This window comes from Venturia canescens, chromosome 1, assembly GCF_019457755.1.
Source record: "Venturia canescens isolate UGA chromosome 1, ASM1945775v1, whole genome shotgun sequence".
Taxonomy (NCBI): Eukaryota; Metazoa; Arthropoda; class Insecta; order Hymenoptera; family Ichneumonidae; genus Venturia; species Venturia canescens.
In genome coordinates this window covers 13,755,413-13,775,268 of record NC_057421.1, presented here as the reverse complement: position 1 = coordinate 13,775,268, position 19,856 = coordinate 13,755,413, and the positions used below count along the sequence as shown (strand labels likewise).

Here is a 19,856-nt window from a genome sequence, read left to right as displayed (position 1 = left end):
TTCTTAAGTGATTTAGTATGAATATTAGCGTGTATCGTCATTTGACGTTAGGAATGTTTTTATTCACTATTTCCATATTGCCCTATTGCCATTTTCCATGCTGTAATATTTCCCAAGCGGCTTCTCATAGCACAATGGATATAATAAGGTCCATTGTACCAAGTCTATAAATTGAATAATTTTGTAGATACCAATGATGAAAATCTGTTTTACGTGCAAATGCGGCTCTACCATCGAACCTATAGCATTAATTATACAGAAAACCTTTAAATTACAACGTTGCAGAAAAGCAGGTATTCCAAAAAACAAGTCCTTTGAACTCTTTTTCGGAACAGTGTCCATCTTTAAATACACTGCACACACGTGCCCTAGCGCCCTGTAAGCACTTACAGCGATCTAAGCCGAAGACGTAAGAGTACAGTTTTGTTATTGCATCCATTTTACAAGCCTACTCTGTTCCACAATGTTTTATATTCGCCTTAAACGCAAATTTCAATGACCCTGATGAGTAAAATAACTAATTAAATTGGATAGATTCAAAATATTCCGACAATCTGTTTTATAAATTATTTCTTTTACAACCAAAAATTCATAGTAGAAAGATGGCTGCCTGCAGAAAATATGCATTTGAGTCCAGGAACAGGCTTTTCAAAAATTTAGACTCAAACCAACTTTGGTTTGCCATACATACAACGACGTACGAGTCTACGCGGGGATTTTGGTAAAGATCCCGTTCCCTACCAACGCACGTATATCAGCTGATTGCTTTCCCGCCACCCGCATATCTACGTACTTTTCGAGTAGAAAAGTATAACCTGAGAAAAAAAGTGTAATACTTCATTTCTCTATAATATCAATCAATTGTTGACTATTTCCAAAACGTGTACTAGCAATTTTCTCGAATTCCAATGTAATTTCACTTGGAGGTGATATTTTCAGAAAAATTGAGAAAATCTTTAGTTTGAAAAATCGTTGTAAGACTAATCTTCATTATATGGTAGAAGTTTTTAGATGTCCTAAAATTCTAACAGACCATTTCGGAATATGCTTTCTGTTTGAATTCCCAAGGCTATGAATTCTAAACAATTTGAGGACTGAGGTGTTCTACACAGGTAGGTATTTGTATGAGCTGCAATTTTTTAAAATAAATGTCAATGCCCAATAACAAGGGTAGAGCAACGATATGTGCTTTGCTTTGCTCTTCTTTCTCATCGTCTATAGGTGAGGCCTGAGGGCAAAGTATCCAGTAAATAACCCAATGCTTGTTCTAAGTTTGACAAAGCTTAGAACAAGCAATAAGCAAAAGCGTAAGGCAAAGTTGTCAATGTGCTTGTCCGGAAGTTGAATCATATACCCACACATGCGAATAATTTTTATTCAAAAGTTATATCTATTTCAAAATCAAATATGATTCGAATTAAAGAAATTTCCATTGCTGGTGCAGCGGATCCGATACACGATATCGCAATGACACGTTATCATCGAAGTCATCGAAGCAACCCTGCTTCTAGTACAGATCATGATTCCTCTAAGCATAATCTCTTCGAAACATCTGCAGCATTCTCTTTAGGGTTGGCAATCCGTGAGCCGAACTGAAATGCCCGTTTTGGGAAATTTGCGGTTTCACGAAGTCCGATCTCGTGAGCAACAAGTCGCAATAAAAGCTTATCACCCAAGCCAGCTGGCATTGCCTCGATTGGACAGCACCTGTTGATATATATGGGTATTGAAACGCCCATCCCTTCAATTTTCGAAAGGGAAATTTCGATTCTAGGTCTCATACATTCGATAACCAAAGCGAAAAATAAGGACTGTTATAATTCTTCAAGCCACTCGAACTCAGGAAAATATGCGCGTTGCAATCAGTAATAAAAACTGCATATTCATCATTAGTGACAAAAAACCAATGGACAGGAATATAAATGAAGGCACGATATAATAGCTACCTTTCCCATGGACTCAAGCTGCTTACGTACTCGACAAACTCTTCATCAAGATATGGAAGACGTGATTGTCTCCCATGGTCAGCAACAACCCTGTCATCCCTGCCCAAATTTCTTTCTGATATTCTCGCCAATTCTAAAGAAAGTTCTTGGCTCACTGCTGGCCATCCATCGCGCCTAAGGATTGTGCGATGTCTAGTGTAACCGCCGAAGAGCTCGTCTGCTCCCATTCCAAGGAGAAGGATTCTACTAGGTGAGTCATAATGTTTTCCTGTAGATGCAAGTATCCCGGAAGCTCGGCTAGCGAACCAGAGGGCGCAGCCCAAGCTCTCATCTAAAATCGTTGCACCTGGGTGTATGAGGCTACGAATCCTCGAGGATCGATGCTGCTGTAACTCTTCTTGTGTCACGTTGCACTAAAAAAGTGAAAAAGTATGAGCCTTGACGCGCACAAATTTATCTCATGAGGGCATCTCAGTCTACGGTTTTCTCTGTAGCTTTGAGATGCATTTTCGAACACTTCATAATGTGTCCTATTCGAGTATTTTCAGTACAGAACAATAAAACAAATTTCGTTCATTGAAACCTCTATAAAGTTCCACGTTCTTCTGGGAAAAATCTTTTGTAATTCAGCGAGTGCTTGTCTGCCTGTTTTTCTATCCGGGACGTCGAACTTTCCTTCTCCATTGATATTGCAAGGTTTCGGCGCTGGAGTTTTTGTGTCAATATTTCTAGATTTTTCGAATGCTACATTAACGAGATCAATACTTTCGTCTTTGGGAACGAATTCATCAGCTAGTGCAGCCAATAGTGTGGAGTCGAGACCACCGGAGAACAAAATTCCTATTTTAGAGTGGTTGCAGATTAAATTTTCGTCATGGAATCTGAAACGAATGCAGTTTTGACAAAATTTTGGTTTTTTCTCAACCCTCAATTGTATTGATTTTTTGAGCAGCTCCAAAGTGCGCTCAATTTTCGTACGAATTTCTGGTACGTCGGACAGAGACTTCATGAATTTGAACAGATTTTCCGGTTGCAGAGTGGCTACATTTTTCTTCGTAATGGTCAAGATTTCAAAGTCAGCATTTGCAGAAGAAACCAATCCATTGATAAAATCAATACCCTGACAATCCGGTTCTACGAGTGGAATTTCTTTTTTTGAGGAACAAAGCGATCCAAGTACGACGATTTTCACTCCAAGTCGTGCCTCCATGCATTGGATTAAATTTTCCGAACGAGTTTCGAGACTAGACCAAGGATAGATCATGAGCGTGGAATCCTCAATTTTAAAAGCAAATATACCGATCGCTGGCACTTCAATAAATTCATTAAATTTTCCATTTGCCAATGATGACAGCGTTATCCATTTGTATTTCAGACTTGCTTTCAGCAACAAACTATGTCGTCCAATTCGATCTCTTGCAAAGTAAAGGATTTTTTCGTTCTTCTGGTAATATACAATACTGTAGGGTCCTTTAATCTTCTTCAGTGTTTCCAATACGTTCTGGCTCGTATTGAGCTCATTCCTAAGAACTTCAGTGTCAGCAACGTCACTTCTAGCCTGGAAAAGAAAAAAATTTCTTAGAACAAATTGTTCATCTACAATGAAGAACAAAACTGAATAAAAAATGGAAGGTGGGGAATGAAAAAAAAAAATTTATGGCTCATTTCGGCACATGGTCTGTGGAAATGATGATCTCATTTTCTGTATTGAAATATCAGTGATTCGTTTTGGTGGTGAATTTAATTAAGTTTACCAAATTTTATTTTTTTACAATTTTTTTCACCCAAAATCATGCAAGTTAACGAAGGATTGGAATTATAAAAATAGAATTACTTTGAACAATTTGGTAGTGATGCTTAGAAAAACTACTCTACTAATATCCAACACACGAAAAAATGAAATTTAACATTGAAGCAGATACCAAGGGAATAGTCTAAAAAAAGTTATGCAAGAAAGAAATTTGACATTATAGTGGGATATGACTAACTACGCTATTGTTATCAGATTTGAAATGTGGTAAGACGCTCTGCTCTGTTTATTTGCCAATGTACAAGGTGTATTTCAGTAAGTGTATACAAAACTTACTAATTCTCCTGAGAATATGTCGCCATTCCACATTAGAATATTTCCATCTGTGTCGATGCATGGCTGTTTGAAAAGCTGTGGACCTTGTGTCCATAGAATACTGGTTGCAAAAAAACCCCTCCATTGGTCAGACAAATTTTCCAATTTTTCTCCCAAATAATCAGGACCACGTTGCTTTATCATGCACTTGCAATTGATATACTGTAAAAGTTTAAAAAAAAAACAATATTTAAAATAAATAAAAATAAGTTAAGATAAAAATAGTTATAAAAAATGGCATATTACCAACTTAAAAAAAAATCAAGTTCTATTTTTAAATGTATAATTGTATTTTTTACGACCCAATACTCAAGGAATTGAAAAAAATAATAGTTCTACGTATTTTTGTTTATATTATTCATGTAAAAGCTCTAAAAACGATTGTTTAGTAAAAGTTCTAACAACGATTCTCATTATCGTATTAATGCAACCCTTTATTATTTCGGTTGATATAAAAATCAAATTAAAAAAAAAATGAAGCTCAAAGAAACGGTGAAAATATTGAAAACGTCATTAAACAAGATCTCGTGGATGTAAAAACAGGTGTTCGAATCTCAGTTACATTTATATGAGCTCAACTATTTTTCATAATATCATGATGCTCCCCACAGGTTTTTCATTTGCACTGATTTATTGTACCGAATACCGATTGACGTTTTGATTGTCATCACAAAAGTAACGTACATCTGCAATGTTTTGGTCGTCATCTTTACCACTTTTCCAAATTGTACAAAATATACCGCACATGTCCGATCCTTCCGCTCTCTGCCCGCCAAGCTATACTAACCTTACCTATCCTCAACATCAATCTTCTGCCTTTCTCTTTTCTCTATGATTTCTAACCTACAACGAAGTGGACCCGCGAACAATGAAAAAATTTGAAAACAGTATAATAAAATAAATATACTTTTGGATTTAATATTGGAATGCGTAAATTTAAAAACGCAAGTTGTAATTTTAATGTAAGTTGTTCTTAAATAGAGGTAAAAGGCTGATTTTCATGAATAATAATCGGGAAAAATATAAATAAAAATAAAAATCAAGCATTGACATGGGGGAAGCTATATAACTCTTATCAGTGAAGTTGAAAATATAAATTATCTACATATCATGTGCAATTTTATTTGACTATAACGACTAACGACAACGGCGTTTACATCTGTTTTCTATCAGCTGATATATCATTCAGTCTGTAAACTAATATACGTGATGGAGACAGTATGTTATCGTTTAAATTGATGGAGTGGCCCCGAGCAAAATCATCGTCGTTTTCAACAAATGAGCAGTTTGTGACGTGTTAACATTAAATTGGAAAAAAAATGCTTATATGAAACCATGGCGCCAAATTATTATCCATTCGATTGGCGGCGGACATCCTATCGATAAAATAAGGATCGTACGTAATTTTGCGTGAACCCAGTTAGGCGAAACAATTGAAGTCCATGATTTTTAACTCACAGAAATCTATTGATTGACTGTAAGATATTTTCAAATAAATTCGATGCCTCGGTTTTCAATAAAAAATGTGGGGCATTCATATACAAGCAATGGAATCCTTGTAAATTTACGACTTTCTTCGCATGACGTGTGAATATTTGGTTGTAAGATTTGTTAGTACGGCCCTGCGCCACGACTACTGCCACGATGGCCGAAGAGCCCGACCCAAACGAACGAGCGATGATGGAAAATGTGACGCAAAACGAGATAAAGGTATCCAAAAATTGTCCAACCATTTCATCGTAAATAAACAAAGTGACAGTATTTTAAAAATGAGTGTTAAACATAATCATCAGGGATGAATGTGAACAAGAGTGACAAGTTACTCAAAGATCTCGTGTGTTTTTGCGGATTTTGACAGGTCAGTGCCGGAGGACCCACAGTTAACAACGATGAAAACGAAGTTGCTATACTCGAGTTTCAAGCGTCTCAAGTTATTTCGAGGCTCGAAGAAGCTGTTGAAAGGGCCACCGAGGGTGGTGGAACAACATGGAATAATCCATCAGGTTTTTTATCACAACCAAAAACAGCCCAAGAAATTTTATCACTCATACAGGCAAGTCGTATCACATTAATTCAGTCGCAAAAACATCTTACTACTTGTTTCCTATTGGCTGTTTTGACTCTTACCTATTCTGTCATTCGTTCATTTCTGTTCGTTTGGTTCTCCCGTAAATACTTGGGTCACGTGGTTCATTTCAGGCGCTTCTTATGAAATGCGACCCATTTTCTTCTATTTGTACAAAAACCAATGATTTATGTAGATAATCGTATTGGATAAAATCATCTAAATCATTTTTGAATTTATGACTGTCGGTAAAGTCTTTAGCGATTTAGAAAATACTACGAATGGAAGAATTCTGGTTTTGTTTCTGAAAACATTGTTTTTGAATTTGTTACATTGTTTCTGCTCTTAAAAAAATTGTCATTACTTATTCAAATAATGTATGTATTGAATAAATATTCAAATAAAAACATGAGTTTTATAAGATTCGAATTATTGTTGAAAATTTTTATGCGATTTATGTGAATAAGTCAATTTGAATGTTTTGATATTTAAAAATTCATTCTACTTATTACTTCATGCGTATTGTTGATGTTATTGTGACATTCGTGCAATATCATATTTTTTTAAAGTGTATTGGAAGTGTTAGTATATACCCACTGAACAGTTGAATTACATAATAACAGTTTCTATTGCTATATTATGAGCAGAGTATCGTATGGAATTAGTGTTTTTTTTTATTTTGTTTTGTCAGTGACCTTATGCTTAAGGGATCATTTAGATATTGAAAAAGTTAAATAATTGTTAAAAAATTTGTTAATAAATAATACAATACAACAACAAAATTACCAAAATTTTTCCATCATCCTCGTATTAAAAAGTAATATGGCTCATATGTTCAACATCTATAAAGGAAAATTTGCCGATAGAAAAAATATAATGATTGTTGAGCTGAAAAATTGGAGAAAAAATACTGAGTAACTCTGTATTACAATAAAAAAAGAGGTTGTTGAAAACATGAACAATGGAAATATTTTCTGAATAAACATTTCAAGGCAGTAAGATTGTTATGTCCAATGTTGAGTATGTTTCTGTACCAAAGTTATTGGCCTTCTACACAAGTTAAAACTTCTGTATTTCACTGTGCATAGGATCTTGTTATACATGAAGATTCACCGCAAACAAACGAAGATGGGACCTCTGAGGGAGCAGTGAGCCAAATAACAAGTTTACCACCACTGACCGAAGCTGCTAAATTGGCACTCGTAGTACATTCTGTTTCTGCTTATGCAGTTGCTTTACCCAGGCCTCATGCTCAACGTCTAGCAGGACGTCTTGCTGCTGATACAACGAGATGGCTTAGTCATATATTCCATTTTGTTGATTGTGCTTCATCCTTTCACGAGGATCATCTGGAAGGATTGGTTCGAGTCACCAGACTTGCGCTTCACAGAAAGTATCCACGCTACATGGAGGAAGGATTCACCGCTTTAGCCTCATCCCCACCATTAATCTACAGCTCTATTGCTGCTCCCCTGGGTGTTGTGCAACACTTATGTCGCCAGGTACGCATTTATGGAAATATATTCAATGGATGAAGATGTCCAATTAATTTCTTCTTTTGTCATCAAAAATGTACTTAATTTTTCGTTTTTCATCTTTGCCTCGATTAAACAAATAGCTGTAATTCTCTAATAGCTCAAATAGCTTTTCTCCTGAAATAGAATAAATTTGAAGCGAACTATTAAAACGAATTAAAAAAAGATTAGTAAATATAGGAATATCATATTGAATCGGTAATGAAGTTAGCTAAACAAATTAATTTTTTTTTTCCATGATATTCAGCTCTCATTGCCGCTGCACTGTGTTCGGCCTATTCCACACAATACGATGTTCGGATCGCCACAAAGTATGGACGTATCAGCACTAGAACGTCGACTAGCCGAGGACAGTCAATCAAATGTCGTTACGCCACTTTTAGTTCTCGCTGAAGCCGGCTCGGTACTTACTGGTCACTGCGATAATATACCTCGTTTACGTGAAATTTGCGATAAATATAACGTCTGGCTTCACTTGCGAGGACATTCTTTAGCCGCTCTGGCATTGAACAACTTCACTAAAGATTTGGTAATATTTATGACAGCTATTTTTCTCCTCAATTTTCTTACTTTTTTTTTTACTCTGTTTCAATTCGATTTTGTTTTTAATTAATGTTCTAGCCTTCCAAGATTGCCGACAGCATTACACTGCCTCTCGGAGTCTGGTTGGGTATTCCTTCATTGCCGGTGGTTGTATCCTTTCGTAATACTCGGAAAAAACATCCATTTTATTGTAAAATTCGCACGATCCTGAAGTTGAATTTACACTTGCACAAAATGTACACATCTCGAAAAAACTAATTCTAAAAAATGACCGTCGAATAATAGTAAATAATAGTAAATAGTACTGAGCGTTCTTGCGCTGGATAACTATCTTCGCATTGGCAATAACTCCAGCGAAGAACCGTAAAACGGACGAAAAATATATTCGTTAGCTGCTAAGTAGCGATCAGTAACTTGAGTCGAACACATGAAGAGTTTTTGAGCTTATTTCCTTAACGATTGCGTACTTAGACATTGTACAGACTGACTGATACGAAGGGTGGAAGACCGACACAAAGAGACACAACATTGTCACTCATATCTGGATTGATGGCAGATTCATTGTCTAGACGATTGCCAACTTTACCACTATGGGCGGCCTTGCAGGTTCTAGGTCGAGACGGCATACAAAATAGGTTCAAAAGGTGCTTCGTTGTCGTTGAGCAATTCTATCATAAAATTAAAAAATTGCCATGCATCAGTGTGCTGGTAAGTTCGTGTTTTTTTTTGTTGTTGTCGGAATCTATCAACTTTCTTTGAATTAGTTTTCGAAAACATTGGAATTATATTATTTGCATACAGGTATTTTTCGTATTTATTGAATTGAGGGTATTTCCAGTGTCTCGAAAATTCGCGTCAACTACTGTTACGTGCAGAAAATAAAACATTGTTAATTTTATTCAGAGTCAAGCTCCTGGGGGTGAAAATGGAACTTATACGATAAACGATCTTTCGACGGCTGTTATAAACAGTCCGCAACTCTTTGAGATCATAGCGAGCGCCATTGTGTTCCAATTTGCACCAGCCGATCGTGATTCACAATCCACCGAGCGTATACCGCCTTATTACGATAAACTCAATTCTTGGCTTGGACAAATTTTACAACGTGATATCAGCAACGTGCAGATTGAACTTTGTGAAATAGAACAGCATGGCGTGGCTATAAGAATGTGTCCTCTTGAAAATCCCGAGAGACCACCCAGCGATGAAGATATTGAAAATGTCATTGCTTGCCTCGAGCAGCAAGTGGTAAGAATTATTTTTTACATAATTTTCATGCTATACCATTGATATTTATTCAACGACAATGAATTTCATTTTTTCTCTACAAATTTATAAAAAAGATTGTTTTTTTATCGTCGGCTTAAAAAACATCTGCTCGGTCATCCTGTTAGAACAATTCCAACTAGCAACCCCTTTCTAAAGAAACTAATAACTTTTATGGTTTTTTTTTAAATAGGAAATTTTATTGGCAACCGTTGAGCACAAAGATACTTTTGTTCGTCTTGTAACGGATCATGATTGTCTTCATCTCGTTGATATGCCTGGTTGGGCGGGTCTGGGTGGTGTACGTTATGCTCCACCAACTTGGATTCATGTTATGACCGATCAAGCGAAAGAAGAATTGAACAGACTGAACATACAGCTCGTCGAGGCACTTCGAAGCACAGACGCGGCTTTTTCACTTGGTGAAGGCGCTGATGGGCTAGCCTGTGTTCGTTTTGGAATGGTTACACAGGATACAGGCAAGTTTTAGAATCTCGACGTGTTTGGAGTGAAATTTTGCAATTTAATATCGCACTTTGAAAAATTTACATTTTTTTTCATCGAGCCTGTCACTGCTAATTTTGACGTCGTTTTTGAAAATCAGAAACTGCGCTGAACAGTTTTTAATCCCTTTCAGAACTATTCAATTTCCATCACTTGAGCAGTGTAATAACTTGAACGGTGGACGTTTTGGTTACAGATGTCGCCGAATTACTGTCGTTAGTATTGCAAGTTGGTCAAGAGGTCGAAGCGAGCTCGAAACTCCTTGACACGATGTCGGAAGTCGTGAAACGGGGTATCGAGGCAGCACAAACGGATCTGGAACGGGAAAACGCGGAGAAACTTTGGCAAGAAGGAATTTTACGTCACGTCCCGGTTGTCGGAACGTTCGTCAATTGGTGGAGTCCACCCTCGAAAGAGGCTGGAGTACGTGGTCGCAGTTTGAATTTACAAGCTGGTAAGCTTGTGAAAATAAACACTTAGAAGACGAGTTTCTACGTTGTATTTTTTTGTTTTTTTTTCTTCAGTATTTATATTTTGATTCATTGCCTGCACTGTTAAAATAGTACATTACGATACGTGTGACTTAAGAGGATGGATCAGTCGGTAATCACACCTCGAGTTTTTGAAATTGAAACTCTTTGACATCGTTCATCTGATTAAAATAATAAAAATGTCATCGTACGCAGCACGATCGCAAAAATCCGATGACATTTTTATTTTTTCGATCAGATGAACGATGTGGAAAAATTTCCTTTTCAAAATTTGCAGCTGTCTCTCTCGCACTCCGAGCGTACAGCGAGGGTGCTAAACGCCGTGCTATAATACAGCAGCTTAATTCACGGGTATCGTATACTATTTTATAGCCCGTATGACATAAAAGCGCATTTTAGTCACGCTTTTGCGTGGCTAAAATGCGGGTTTAGGTCATACGGTACTATAAAATTTATAAAGTCTTCAATTCTCAAGCCCATATGCTGCGTCAGAGTGTAGTACCGCCCTGCCTCATCGTCATAGATTACTTTTATAAAAGTATTCACGATCCAAACGCTTGTAGCAAAAAAAATTTTCTCAATATTTACGTCGAAAATTACGGGCTTATTTCGTGTTGGTTGGTTGTTCTCATCGGTGTTCGTTTCTCATAGACTTTGGTATGAAATCTCGAAATATATATGAATCTCAGGTGTCGTCGAGAGTACGGAGAATATATACAAGTACCACATGCAACTACAGCCGAATTCGACAAACAGCAACGGTTCAGGGGCAAGAACACCCCCGCAGCCACTCGTCCAGACCCCAGTCGGTGCGGGAAGTCAGAGTCACAGTCGTTCGTCCAGTCATTCCAGTCTTCAGAGTGGCAAAAGCAACGTAGCGGCGATAACGAACTCATCACCGCAGCCGCAAACGAAGGAGGCCCTTGGCGAAGTACGCTCGTAGTAATTTTCGTTTCAGTCTCTTATCTTGGAATCGGAGAAGAGCATAATTCGAATGAAAAATTATTCGAGCAATGTAGTCAGCTTCCTAATCAATCCCGTTTCGCAGTAGAGAAAAAACGATAAAAAAATTAACGATTTTTCCACAATTTCTGAAGCTCTGCCAAGATCCTTCAAGCCGTATTACATTCAAATAAAGTGTTCCTAAGAGGTTATAATGAAAATAGATAGCCACTGGTGATTTCAAGAAGCGGTTGAATTTCATTTGGGCATACAATTAATTTATACAAAATCAAAATATCAAATATGAAACTTCATCAAGGCTGTTCGATTACCTCTTCCTTATAGTTACATTTCAGTGTCCATGGACGTTCAAAAATGAATTAAATACAACGCAAATTTTCAGTATTTGGGCTGAAAATAATATACTTTTAAAAATCGGTCATTTTTCTCTTACTACACAATAGCATCAAGAAAAAATGCTGAATATTAATGGGAAATTTTACATTGAAAGCCTCCAGAATATTCGCTCTGATTTAATACCCAAAGTAAAAAATGAACTGTTGAAAATGATAATTATCAGTAGTTCATAATAGGAATAAATGACAATGCATTTAGGTGCCCTCATTTCAATATTCATTTTGTAACGTTTATTTGGGTTTCACGTTTATGGAGTTAGTTTGAGTTCGTTAAAAGAAGCTTTTACAATTTTTTACTTTACTAATATCCACTGATCTTTTCGATGAACACAGTAATTGTCTCTCTTCTATAAGTGGTTTCGTCTGTTTGTTGAAACGAACATGAATCAGTTCTCGAGATATCAATAATGGTCTGAAATAAGTAATCTCAAAAAATATATCGAATTTATTGTTTTCGCGATAGTTATTGATGGGGAAAAAAGTTTCTGTGAAAAAATTTGGTCTTAAAAATTTTCCATTCAAACGATGCTCGTTCTTGCTTGCAACGGAGACGAAGATTCGAATAAATATGTATATGTATATATATATATTTGTGTCATCGAAAACTCGAGGTATATCTTAGGATGTATGATAGTGAGGCGTTCGTTGGTAACCGGAGCAGTAAAGAAACGTTTGCTTTTCCCACCGATGTTCCAGTGCATTAAAAGAAATGAAAATTTAAAAAAACATAGTTACGTACGCCTTCCTCTTTTAGTCTCATTCTCTCTCTCTCTCTCTCTTCCTCTTCCTCGTGTGAGTTGGGAAGGAAGTAACTGAAAATTGTCTGCATTGACACACATATTATTCGAACAGTATTTGTCACGTGAAAATTGCTTTCGTTTCATTTTTACGTGTTTATTATTTTTACGGTGATTCATGCTGACCTCGACGTTTTTTTTTCAATTACCTTGTCAGCTTCGTTGACCAAGTATCGAATACTTTCTTCTAACAATATAGCACAATCGAAAACGTTTTTCCACAATCGAAATGTTTCCACCCAGAATATAATAACGATAAATATTTGAATGTTTCTTTTCATTCCTTTGTTCAATTTTCTTTTCACTATAATTCCTTAACTAAGAATTATTCCTCAAGCACAAATATCTATGCTTATTATGAATATGTGATAAAACGAGAAAGAAATAACCACGAGACCGTTTGTGATCAGCTTCGAGTATTAAGGTTTTCACATTTAGGCCATTCTCAGTTTTGTTTCTAACTTGTTCATTTTTTTGTGAGCATATGAGATCTTTTTTTTCTACCGAGAATACTTTCCATCGCGCGAATTTGAAACGGAGATCTCGAATTTCAGAAACTGACGATATCCTATGAATAATTGAACACTATCAGATGCAATATTAAAATAACGGTTCCACCAAAGATCCGGGCCTTTGCTTCCGATACAATTTACAGTTTTACGAGGTAAATCCTCGTGTGGTACGCGACAGTTGGAAGAAGGTTCGAAGGGTATTAAAAAAAAAAAAATGAAAAATACTACGTATAGTAATTAAACAATGAATTCGTACATTGCGAGTACGATTAGGACGTAAAAAAATAAAAACAAAATACACGAAAACATCTTCATTTACGAAGAGAAAAAATGGAACATTTAAACACACATTGTTGAAACTTACCTAAAGATAAACATTAATTTAAGCTCGTATGTATATTTATGTACCAAACTGTTGTAATAAAGTATTGCTACTGCAGTCATGACTAAGAAAAACTATTAAAACAAATTCCAAAAAACCTTCTGTCAGGTGTTAAAACTGAGTGTTACAGCACAGAGGCACGATGGGCAGCTCTTTTGTTTCTAACAATAGAAATAATAATGATCATAATTTTTTTCTGTTGGATTTGGAGCCGGAAAAAAAATCATAATCGTACTTATATTTTTGCTTTAATTTTTTTTTTTCGTAGTAATATTTTTTTCCTTTACCGTTTACAATAGGAGGAATAAAGTTTGTAGCATGGCCTTTAGACACAATTTTAATTCACAGAAATCAATGTTGATATCGATAGTAATAATTAACAAATTTGTATCCAGTATTATTATTTCTCTTATATCTCTGGAAATAATAATAATTATTTTTCTTCTATACTTAAAGCCTATGAACGTTACGCATATGAAATGATATTACAAATTTTTATATACTTTATTCGAGTTTCTCATTTCGATCTGCATTTTTTCCTTGTGAATTATATAACTATTAAGGTTTTTTCCTTCTCTCTTTCTCACTCGTTTCTCTAAATAGCCTCTACTCACTTTTTATAAACAGAAGACACATTTTTTTTCGCTTATCAGTATTAAACAAAAATAATTTAATTCAATTAAAGGAAAAAAAAAATGCGAATAGCTAGCGATAGTTGAGCCGTGAAAGTAAAGAAATAGCGAATGTTTAGCCCTTTATCTGTTTTATTTTTTTTTTCGTGAAGTAAAGAGTAATTTTTTTCGTTTTTATTATTTTTTTTTCCATTTTTACGAAGGATCATCGACTATTTTGATTTACATACTGAATTTTTATTTATTCGTTCGTTTACATCTCAACTTGTAAAATGTGACTCTCAAGCCAACATCAAAGATCTCAACATTGATTTAAATATACTTGTCTATTTTATTTGTTTTTTTTTTTCTTCATTTTCGTGAGTCTATACAAATGCCTGGAATTGTTTGAATCGTTAGCGAAACAGTTATTCACTAGCATTGATGTTATCGCAACAACTGATCGCGTTCAACGCACACACACATACAAACTTTCGCTTTTCTTCGCTTTTTATCGTATAAAAATCATGTGAAAAAATGAACAATATTAGAAAAAGTGTTCTCGACGGTCATTCACACGAGTAAGAACACTGGTTTATGTGTTTATCTCAAGATAAATTGACGAACTATTGGAATATCATTTTCCAACACTTTTGGTTCGCTACTTTTGGAAACTTATTCAATTTGATGTATTTGAATCTTACTCTTTTCGGGTACTGTTGGCAAATCCCAATCTTGGGATGGATTCGATTCGTGTCAATATATTTGAAAAAAAGGAAAAAAAACGAATCGTTTTCCCCGAAATTTGAAAGACTCCTCGTTCAGAATACTGTATTGATCCCGTTTGTGTATCTCGTGGCAGTCTTCGACACTAAACGGTCGGTTTTACTTTTCATTTTGGTTTCTTTTTTTTCGTGTGCTGTTTAGATAATTCGTTATTACAATACATATACTTAATACCTCCCATATATTTTCGAACATTTTGGTAGTCGGCGGACAAGTGATGGGATACTACATCTGATTCTGTAACAGTATCTATGGCCATCCGTTTCAGAGAAGCTTCGAATTCAAAATTGCTCAAGTAACCTCTTATTCGATAAAAAAAAAAAAACAAATAATTTCAAATAATATATTTCTTCAATTTGTATTTTTGAATAAATTCAATGACATTGATACAAGTGGGCCTTAAAATTTTGTTTATCTGAATTACGTTATTCTGGACAAACGAGAACGCAGAACGAAGAAATTTTTGTTGATTAATCATTCGTGAGCTTTCATTTCGAGCGGGAGAAGGAAGTCGCGATTTGGTTGCGTCGAATTTACATCGATGTGTCCACGTGCTCGATTTTGTTCTCTTCATTGAAATATCCCATAAAATATTTGGAAAATTTTGATTGCTTGAATAAGTATCATGCACGATTGCATGCAGACGACAGTTATTTGCTTTTCACTAACAAAATGATTGTTGAAATGTTTTTCTGAACCTTGTTCGGAATGAAAGAAAAAAGTATGCTCCTGTGCACTCGTTCGACCAGTTGGAATAGCTGAGTAGTTATCTCAATAATTATCGTACTTACAATAAAGTATGAAAATTCCGCAATTGTGCACCAGCTCGAAAAATTACTTTCGGAACTCCGAATCACTGTATGGGACTTTTTTTTAGAGGCCAACTCGTTTTATTTGTGGTTTTTCCATTTCGTATATTATCAGCTAATCGAAAGTCTAACGCAATCGCGTTCGACGCTACATTAAGATACCTTTTTATTTGATCATTTTATTGTTAAATTGTTTTTTTTTTCTTTTTTATCTCTTGTTTACTCATAGTATGAAGTAGTAAATGTTTTTTAGTAGCGTAGTAGATATAAGATTACTTGAGAAAGAGAGTAGTTTTTCTTTGTGTTGAATCGTTTTCTTGTGTGTTTATTTTGTAATTCCGCTACTTTTCCAAAATAAAGAGAAAGAACAAAAAATATATATATATATCTGTGTATATATATATTGAGCCATATCGAAACGAATTTGGCAAGAGATCCATGTTACGATTATTCTTCCTCGCTTTTCGTCACAATGACGATAAATACACCACGTTATTTACTGACTAGGACACTAAATTCTTTCGTACACTTCTTTCTCCCTTTCGTCTTTACTTCGCAATGAAACTTCGACTAAAAACAAAGCGGAAGGAAAAAACACAAGACTTTCTTCAGTTTCTTTTTTTTGCGTGCCTGCGTGCGTAGCGATACGACGCTCTGGCAATCAGAAATTCTTAAGCTTAATTAATGTACTAAGGTTAAGTTTATATAACTGAGTTTCTATGTGTCATTTTCTCCCCACCCCCCTCCCTTTTGCCCCTCCCCGTTCCCTCGCATCATCTGCTCTTTCCTTCATGCTTCACAATAAATATTACAAGTATTTACATCGGGTTTCGTATCTGTTTTGACGCTAGGGTTAAGTTTGTTCTACAAGTTTTGCAGGGAAAAAAAACAAAACAGTATCCGAGATGTGACATTTTATAAAATTACAATTTTTCTTGTGTATTAGACTTCTTTTTTCAGTCGAACGGTCGAAGGAAATCAAAAAAAAAAAGAAAAAGAAAAAACCTTACGAGAATCCAGTGTACGAAAAATGCTCGTGGAATGGCACTGTTCGCTCCTACACATTGTACGAACAAACTTTAGTAATAAGTAGAAAACAAAGAAAAACTTATTAAAATTTTTTCACGAGACACAGGCATTCTTGAATTGAATCTTCGCCCAGTATTTCCATTAATGAGAGAAGAAACCAAACTCTCGTTCCTGAAATACTCTCGAATATACATCGAGTTTAAAATTATCACACTTCATATACGTCTAATCGTTTTAGTCTTACAGTTTTTTTTCTTTTTTCCGCTTTTTCTTTGTTACTAATTATTTACAGGATTGGTGATCGAATAATCTGCTTGAAACACTTTACTACGAAGGTTCTCTCGATTCGTTGGGAAAAGACGAGAGACACTGTCTCTTGACAATAATTTACTTCTACACCCGTGAAGCGAGGAAAACCGTTTTTCTCGCTTGTTTTTGTTTTTTTTTTTGAACTTTGAGGAAAGTTTTTCTTCGAACTCAATAACAAGTACAAAATCAAGAGCTGTTCTCATTCGATCGTCTCCAATCACGATAAAGTGCGATTGGATACAAAGAAAAGTTCGTCGCAACATGGGGTTTGTACTTAAAAACTTTTATATGCCTCAGCATTGGCAGTATTTTCTTTTGTGTTTATGTAAATTCGATTATTATCAATTAAGATTCATCGAGGCCGTTTTGAAGGCCTTGTGATACGGATAAGCTTTAATAAATATGTTTTTTCCTGTTTTGTTTTGTTTACATCTTCTTATCACTCGGCTGACGATCGCTCGGTAACGCCTTACCGTTTTACGAATTAAAAAACGGTTTATTCTAGTAATAATTTCAAGTAGTTCGTTCATTTGGCTGGTGTGCCAACATCTTCCGATTTCAGATTTCATGCTCGATACATTGTTCACCAAACTTTCTAATAGGATTTTAATATTTCGTAATTCAGGAGAAAATTTTAATAAAAAATTGGTGCTTTTACACCGGTAACAACTTCCATGAACGTGGTAATCACGTTTTTCAAGGTTATTAGAATAAAATGAAAGCGAGAGAGAACTATTGAAAGTTGCTGTATGAAAAAAATGAAACAATTTACAGAAATCGTTCACCGGGCGTTTTATCGATACTATTTTTCCAATCAATCAACTTCTTTGTGTTTAGTACTCAGCGTGCCCGAGTTCAGTTGATTATTTGTCAGATCTTCATTTCGAAGGTAAACTGTTGAAAAAAATGTTATTTCAAGTTTTGAATAATGTACGAGCAGTAAATTCATCATTTTTAGAACTTTCAGATCGAAGAAATATCAAGAAATTGAATATCGAGCTCAAGACTTCGAAAATTGAGCACAATTTTCACTTTTCAATGTAAAAGGTATGTATATGTGTATATATATAAATGCGTGTGTGTGTATATGTATATATAAAAGTGTCTTTTGGTATTCCTCTCTCACAATCATTGTTAATATGCTCGATGAATTTTATTCTCGCGATAAAGTGCACTACTGCACTGGTGAGATTAGCGTGATTTATGATTCTTCAGCCTTTTGTTTATGATGAAAAAGATGAATGTGAGGTTGCTCGATTTGTGCTTAGGCTGAATTATTCAATCGTTATTTGTTGTTTCAACAATCGTTTTACGAACGATTGAATGCCGAATAAAAGAATGGCGTATATTTACGTATAAAAAAATCTTAGAAAACATCATCGAATTGGAAATTCGTTCGACGATTCAACAGTTGAACATCGAATGGTTTGCGCTGTTTTATTTTCTTCGTTATTCTACGAAAATTCGACGTCTCGCGTGGAGTTTTTTGCGTATCGATAATATATCAATTATTCACGAGAGAATATTTCCCTGGGGTGTTTAGCAAACATAAACAACAAAAAAAACGACAAATTATATAATAGAAATCGAGCCTCGTTAAAAAGTTACTGTAAAATCATAACATCGATCTTATCTATTTCACATGTTTGCCATGCGTTTTCTTTTTTCTCCTATGTTTTCGAATCTTTGCTTCCAAAGTGACAATATTCGTGGAATTGACATTTTCCATTAACGCATTTCTTTGAAACTCGCTGACTAACCGAGTTTCAAAGATTCCTTGTTTATCTCGATCATCGATAGACTCTTCGTTCAATAAGAGCCAAATGAAATGTCTGTTCCGAAAAAAGAAATAAAATCTCTTCGTAACTATCCGAGATTACTTTGCCCCCTCTTTCTAGTCTCGCTCGTCATCTTCCAATTCGTAAAACCGTGTACAGCCTCGTATATCATTCCTGGGCCCTTTTCATTTTGAAAAGTTGAGAAAAAAAGTGAAATGTTTCCAATTTTGAAATCCTGACAGTGAGTAGTCACTCACTTCGTGTCGCCCGATTTTTCCCTTTGGTTTTGTTTTTTCCATGTGTGATTTTACGAGCCTGTACTTCGGCACAGCTCTATAGGCGTTTGCTTTTGTCTCAGATCACACTTATTCCGTTACCTTTTTTCCTTCGCGTTACTATTTTTTCACAGTTCAGTTACGGCATACAGATTGGGGTCGCTGCCCTGTACCTGACTGAGTGTCGGTACTGCTGCTGTTTTTTCTTGCCTAGCCTGCGACCTGTTATAAGTACCATACATATTTGGCACCGCGTTGTTTTGCGCCGTACCGTTGAACTGGCTTCGCGAGAAATTACGATCCAACGTTCTCACCTGATCCTGGATTTGATCTTGTATACGTATATTCGGCGCTTTGTTACGTACTAATGAACGAAACTGATTCATATTTGTTTGTGAGCGAGATTCGAACTCCCACGTTGGTTGAGCCGATGGATTCGGTGGTAACGGACGATTTTGGTTCCATGCCGGTGTCGGTCCACGCTTAAGGCTAGCCAAATTTTTCGGATCGAGCGTTTGAGTCTTTCGTGAATCTTGGAATGTAGCGAGGTGCGCGGGTCCATGTGAATTGTGAGACAGGGTGCCGGTAAATGACGCCACACTCGGTGTCCACGGCGGTTCTCGACCTATTCTCGTCGATACAAAAGAAAAAAAAATGTTCGTGTAGTGTTTGCAACACATTTGATAATTATTAAAAATCGACGGCTCAGATATTTTTTTACGCAGTGGTTGAAAA

General features: G+C 35.7%; 3 protein-coding genes across 7 annotated transcripts in view; 1 reads left to right on the top strand and 2 right to left on the bottom strand.

Moving 5' to 3' along the window:
- Window positions 1–24: 24 nt before the first annotated feature.
- On the bottom strand, window positions 25–6,025 carry LOC122414230 (asparagine synthetase domain-containing protein CG17486). Of its 4 annotated transcripts, none has more exons than XM_043425318.1 (5): window positions 5,895–6,025; window positions 4,033–4,233; window positions 2,530–3,504; window positions 1,947–2,359; window positions 25–1,707 (listed from the first exon to the last, which is right to left on the bottom strand). In XM_043425318.1, the coding sequence occupies exons 2-5, from the start codon at window positions 4,213–4,215 to the stop codon at window positions 1,518–1,520; spliced, it is 1,761 nt and encodes a 586-aa protein (XP_043281253.1). In that variant the 5' UTR covers window positions 4,216–4,233; window positions 5,895–6,025; the 3' UTR covers window positions 25–1,517. The 4 variants fall into 4 exon arrangements, with proteins under 4 accessions (XP_043281253.1, XP_043281236.1, XP_043281244.1 ...); XM_043425301.1 differs by lacking the exon at window positions 5,895–6,025 and adding an exon at window positions 4,756–4,862; XM_043425309.1 differs by lacking the exon at window positions 5,895–6,025 and adding an exon at window positions 4,634–4,852.
- Window positions 5,626–13,581, top strand: LOC122414225 (pyridoxal-dependent decarboxylase domain-containing protein 1). The gene is made up of 10 exons (XM_043425287.1): window positions 5,626–5,781; window positions 5,930–6,124; window positions 7,225–7,638; window positions 7,919–8,200; window positions 8,293–8,364; window positions 8,686–8,922; window positions 9,118–9,462; window positions 9,674–9,959; window positions 10,181–10,438; window positions 11,165–13,581. Exons 1-10 carry the CDS (start codon window positions 5,716–5,718, stop codon window positions 11,416–11,418), a joined length of 2,409 nt encoding a protein of 802 aa, XP_043281222.1. The 5' UTR covers window positions 5,626–5,715; the 3' UTR covers window positions 11,419–13,581.
- Window positions 13,582–13,756: 175 nt separating this feature from the next.
- tty (tweety) overlaps window positions 13,757–19,856 on the bottom strand; it is a 39,756-nt gene continuing 33,656 nt past the window's right edge. The window contains exon 9 of one of the 2 annotated variants that reach the window (XM_043425348.1): window positions 13,757–19,746. In XM_043425348.1, the coding sequence (XP_043281283.1) occupies window positions 19,250–19,746 (497 nt within the window). In that variant the 3' untranslated portion in view covers window positions 13,757–19,249. The remainder of the gene's footprint in view (window positions 19,747–19,856) is intronic. The other variant, XM_043425339.1, reaches the window with a different exon arrangement.

What these genes read in the sequence shown, in the direction of transcription:
- LOC122414225 (XM_043425287.1), top strand. Translation starts at nt 5,716, where the DNA reads ATGGCCGAAGAGCCCGACCCAAACGAACGAGCGATGATGGAAAATGTG. An exon ending in AAATTTTATCACTCATACAG is followed by an intron (nt 6,125 to 7,224) that starts GCAAGTCGTATC and finishes CACTGTGCATAG; the next exon opens with GATCTTGTTATACATGAAGA. An exon ending in TTCCTTCATTGCCGGTGGTT is followed by an intron (nt 8,365 to 8,685) that starts GTATCCTTTCGT and finishes TTGCGTACTTAG; the next exon opens with ACATTGTACAGACTGACTGA.
- LOC122414230 (XM_043425301.1), bottom strand. Translation starts at nt 4,818, where the DNA reads ATGTGCGGTATATTTTGTACAATTTGGAAAAGTGGTAAAGATGACGAC. An exon ending in GAACGTGGAACTTTATAGAG is followed by an intron (nt 2,360 to 2,529) that starts GTTTCAATGAAC and finishes TCACTTTTTTAG; the next exon opens with TGCAACGTGACACAAGAAGA. An exon ending in AGCTTGAGTCCATGGGAAAG is followed by an intron (nt 1,708 to 1,946) that starts GTAGCTATTATA and finishes ATATATCAACAG; the next exon opens with GTGCTGTCCAATCGAGGCAA.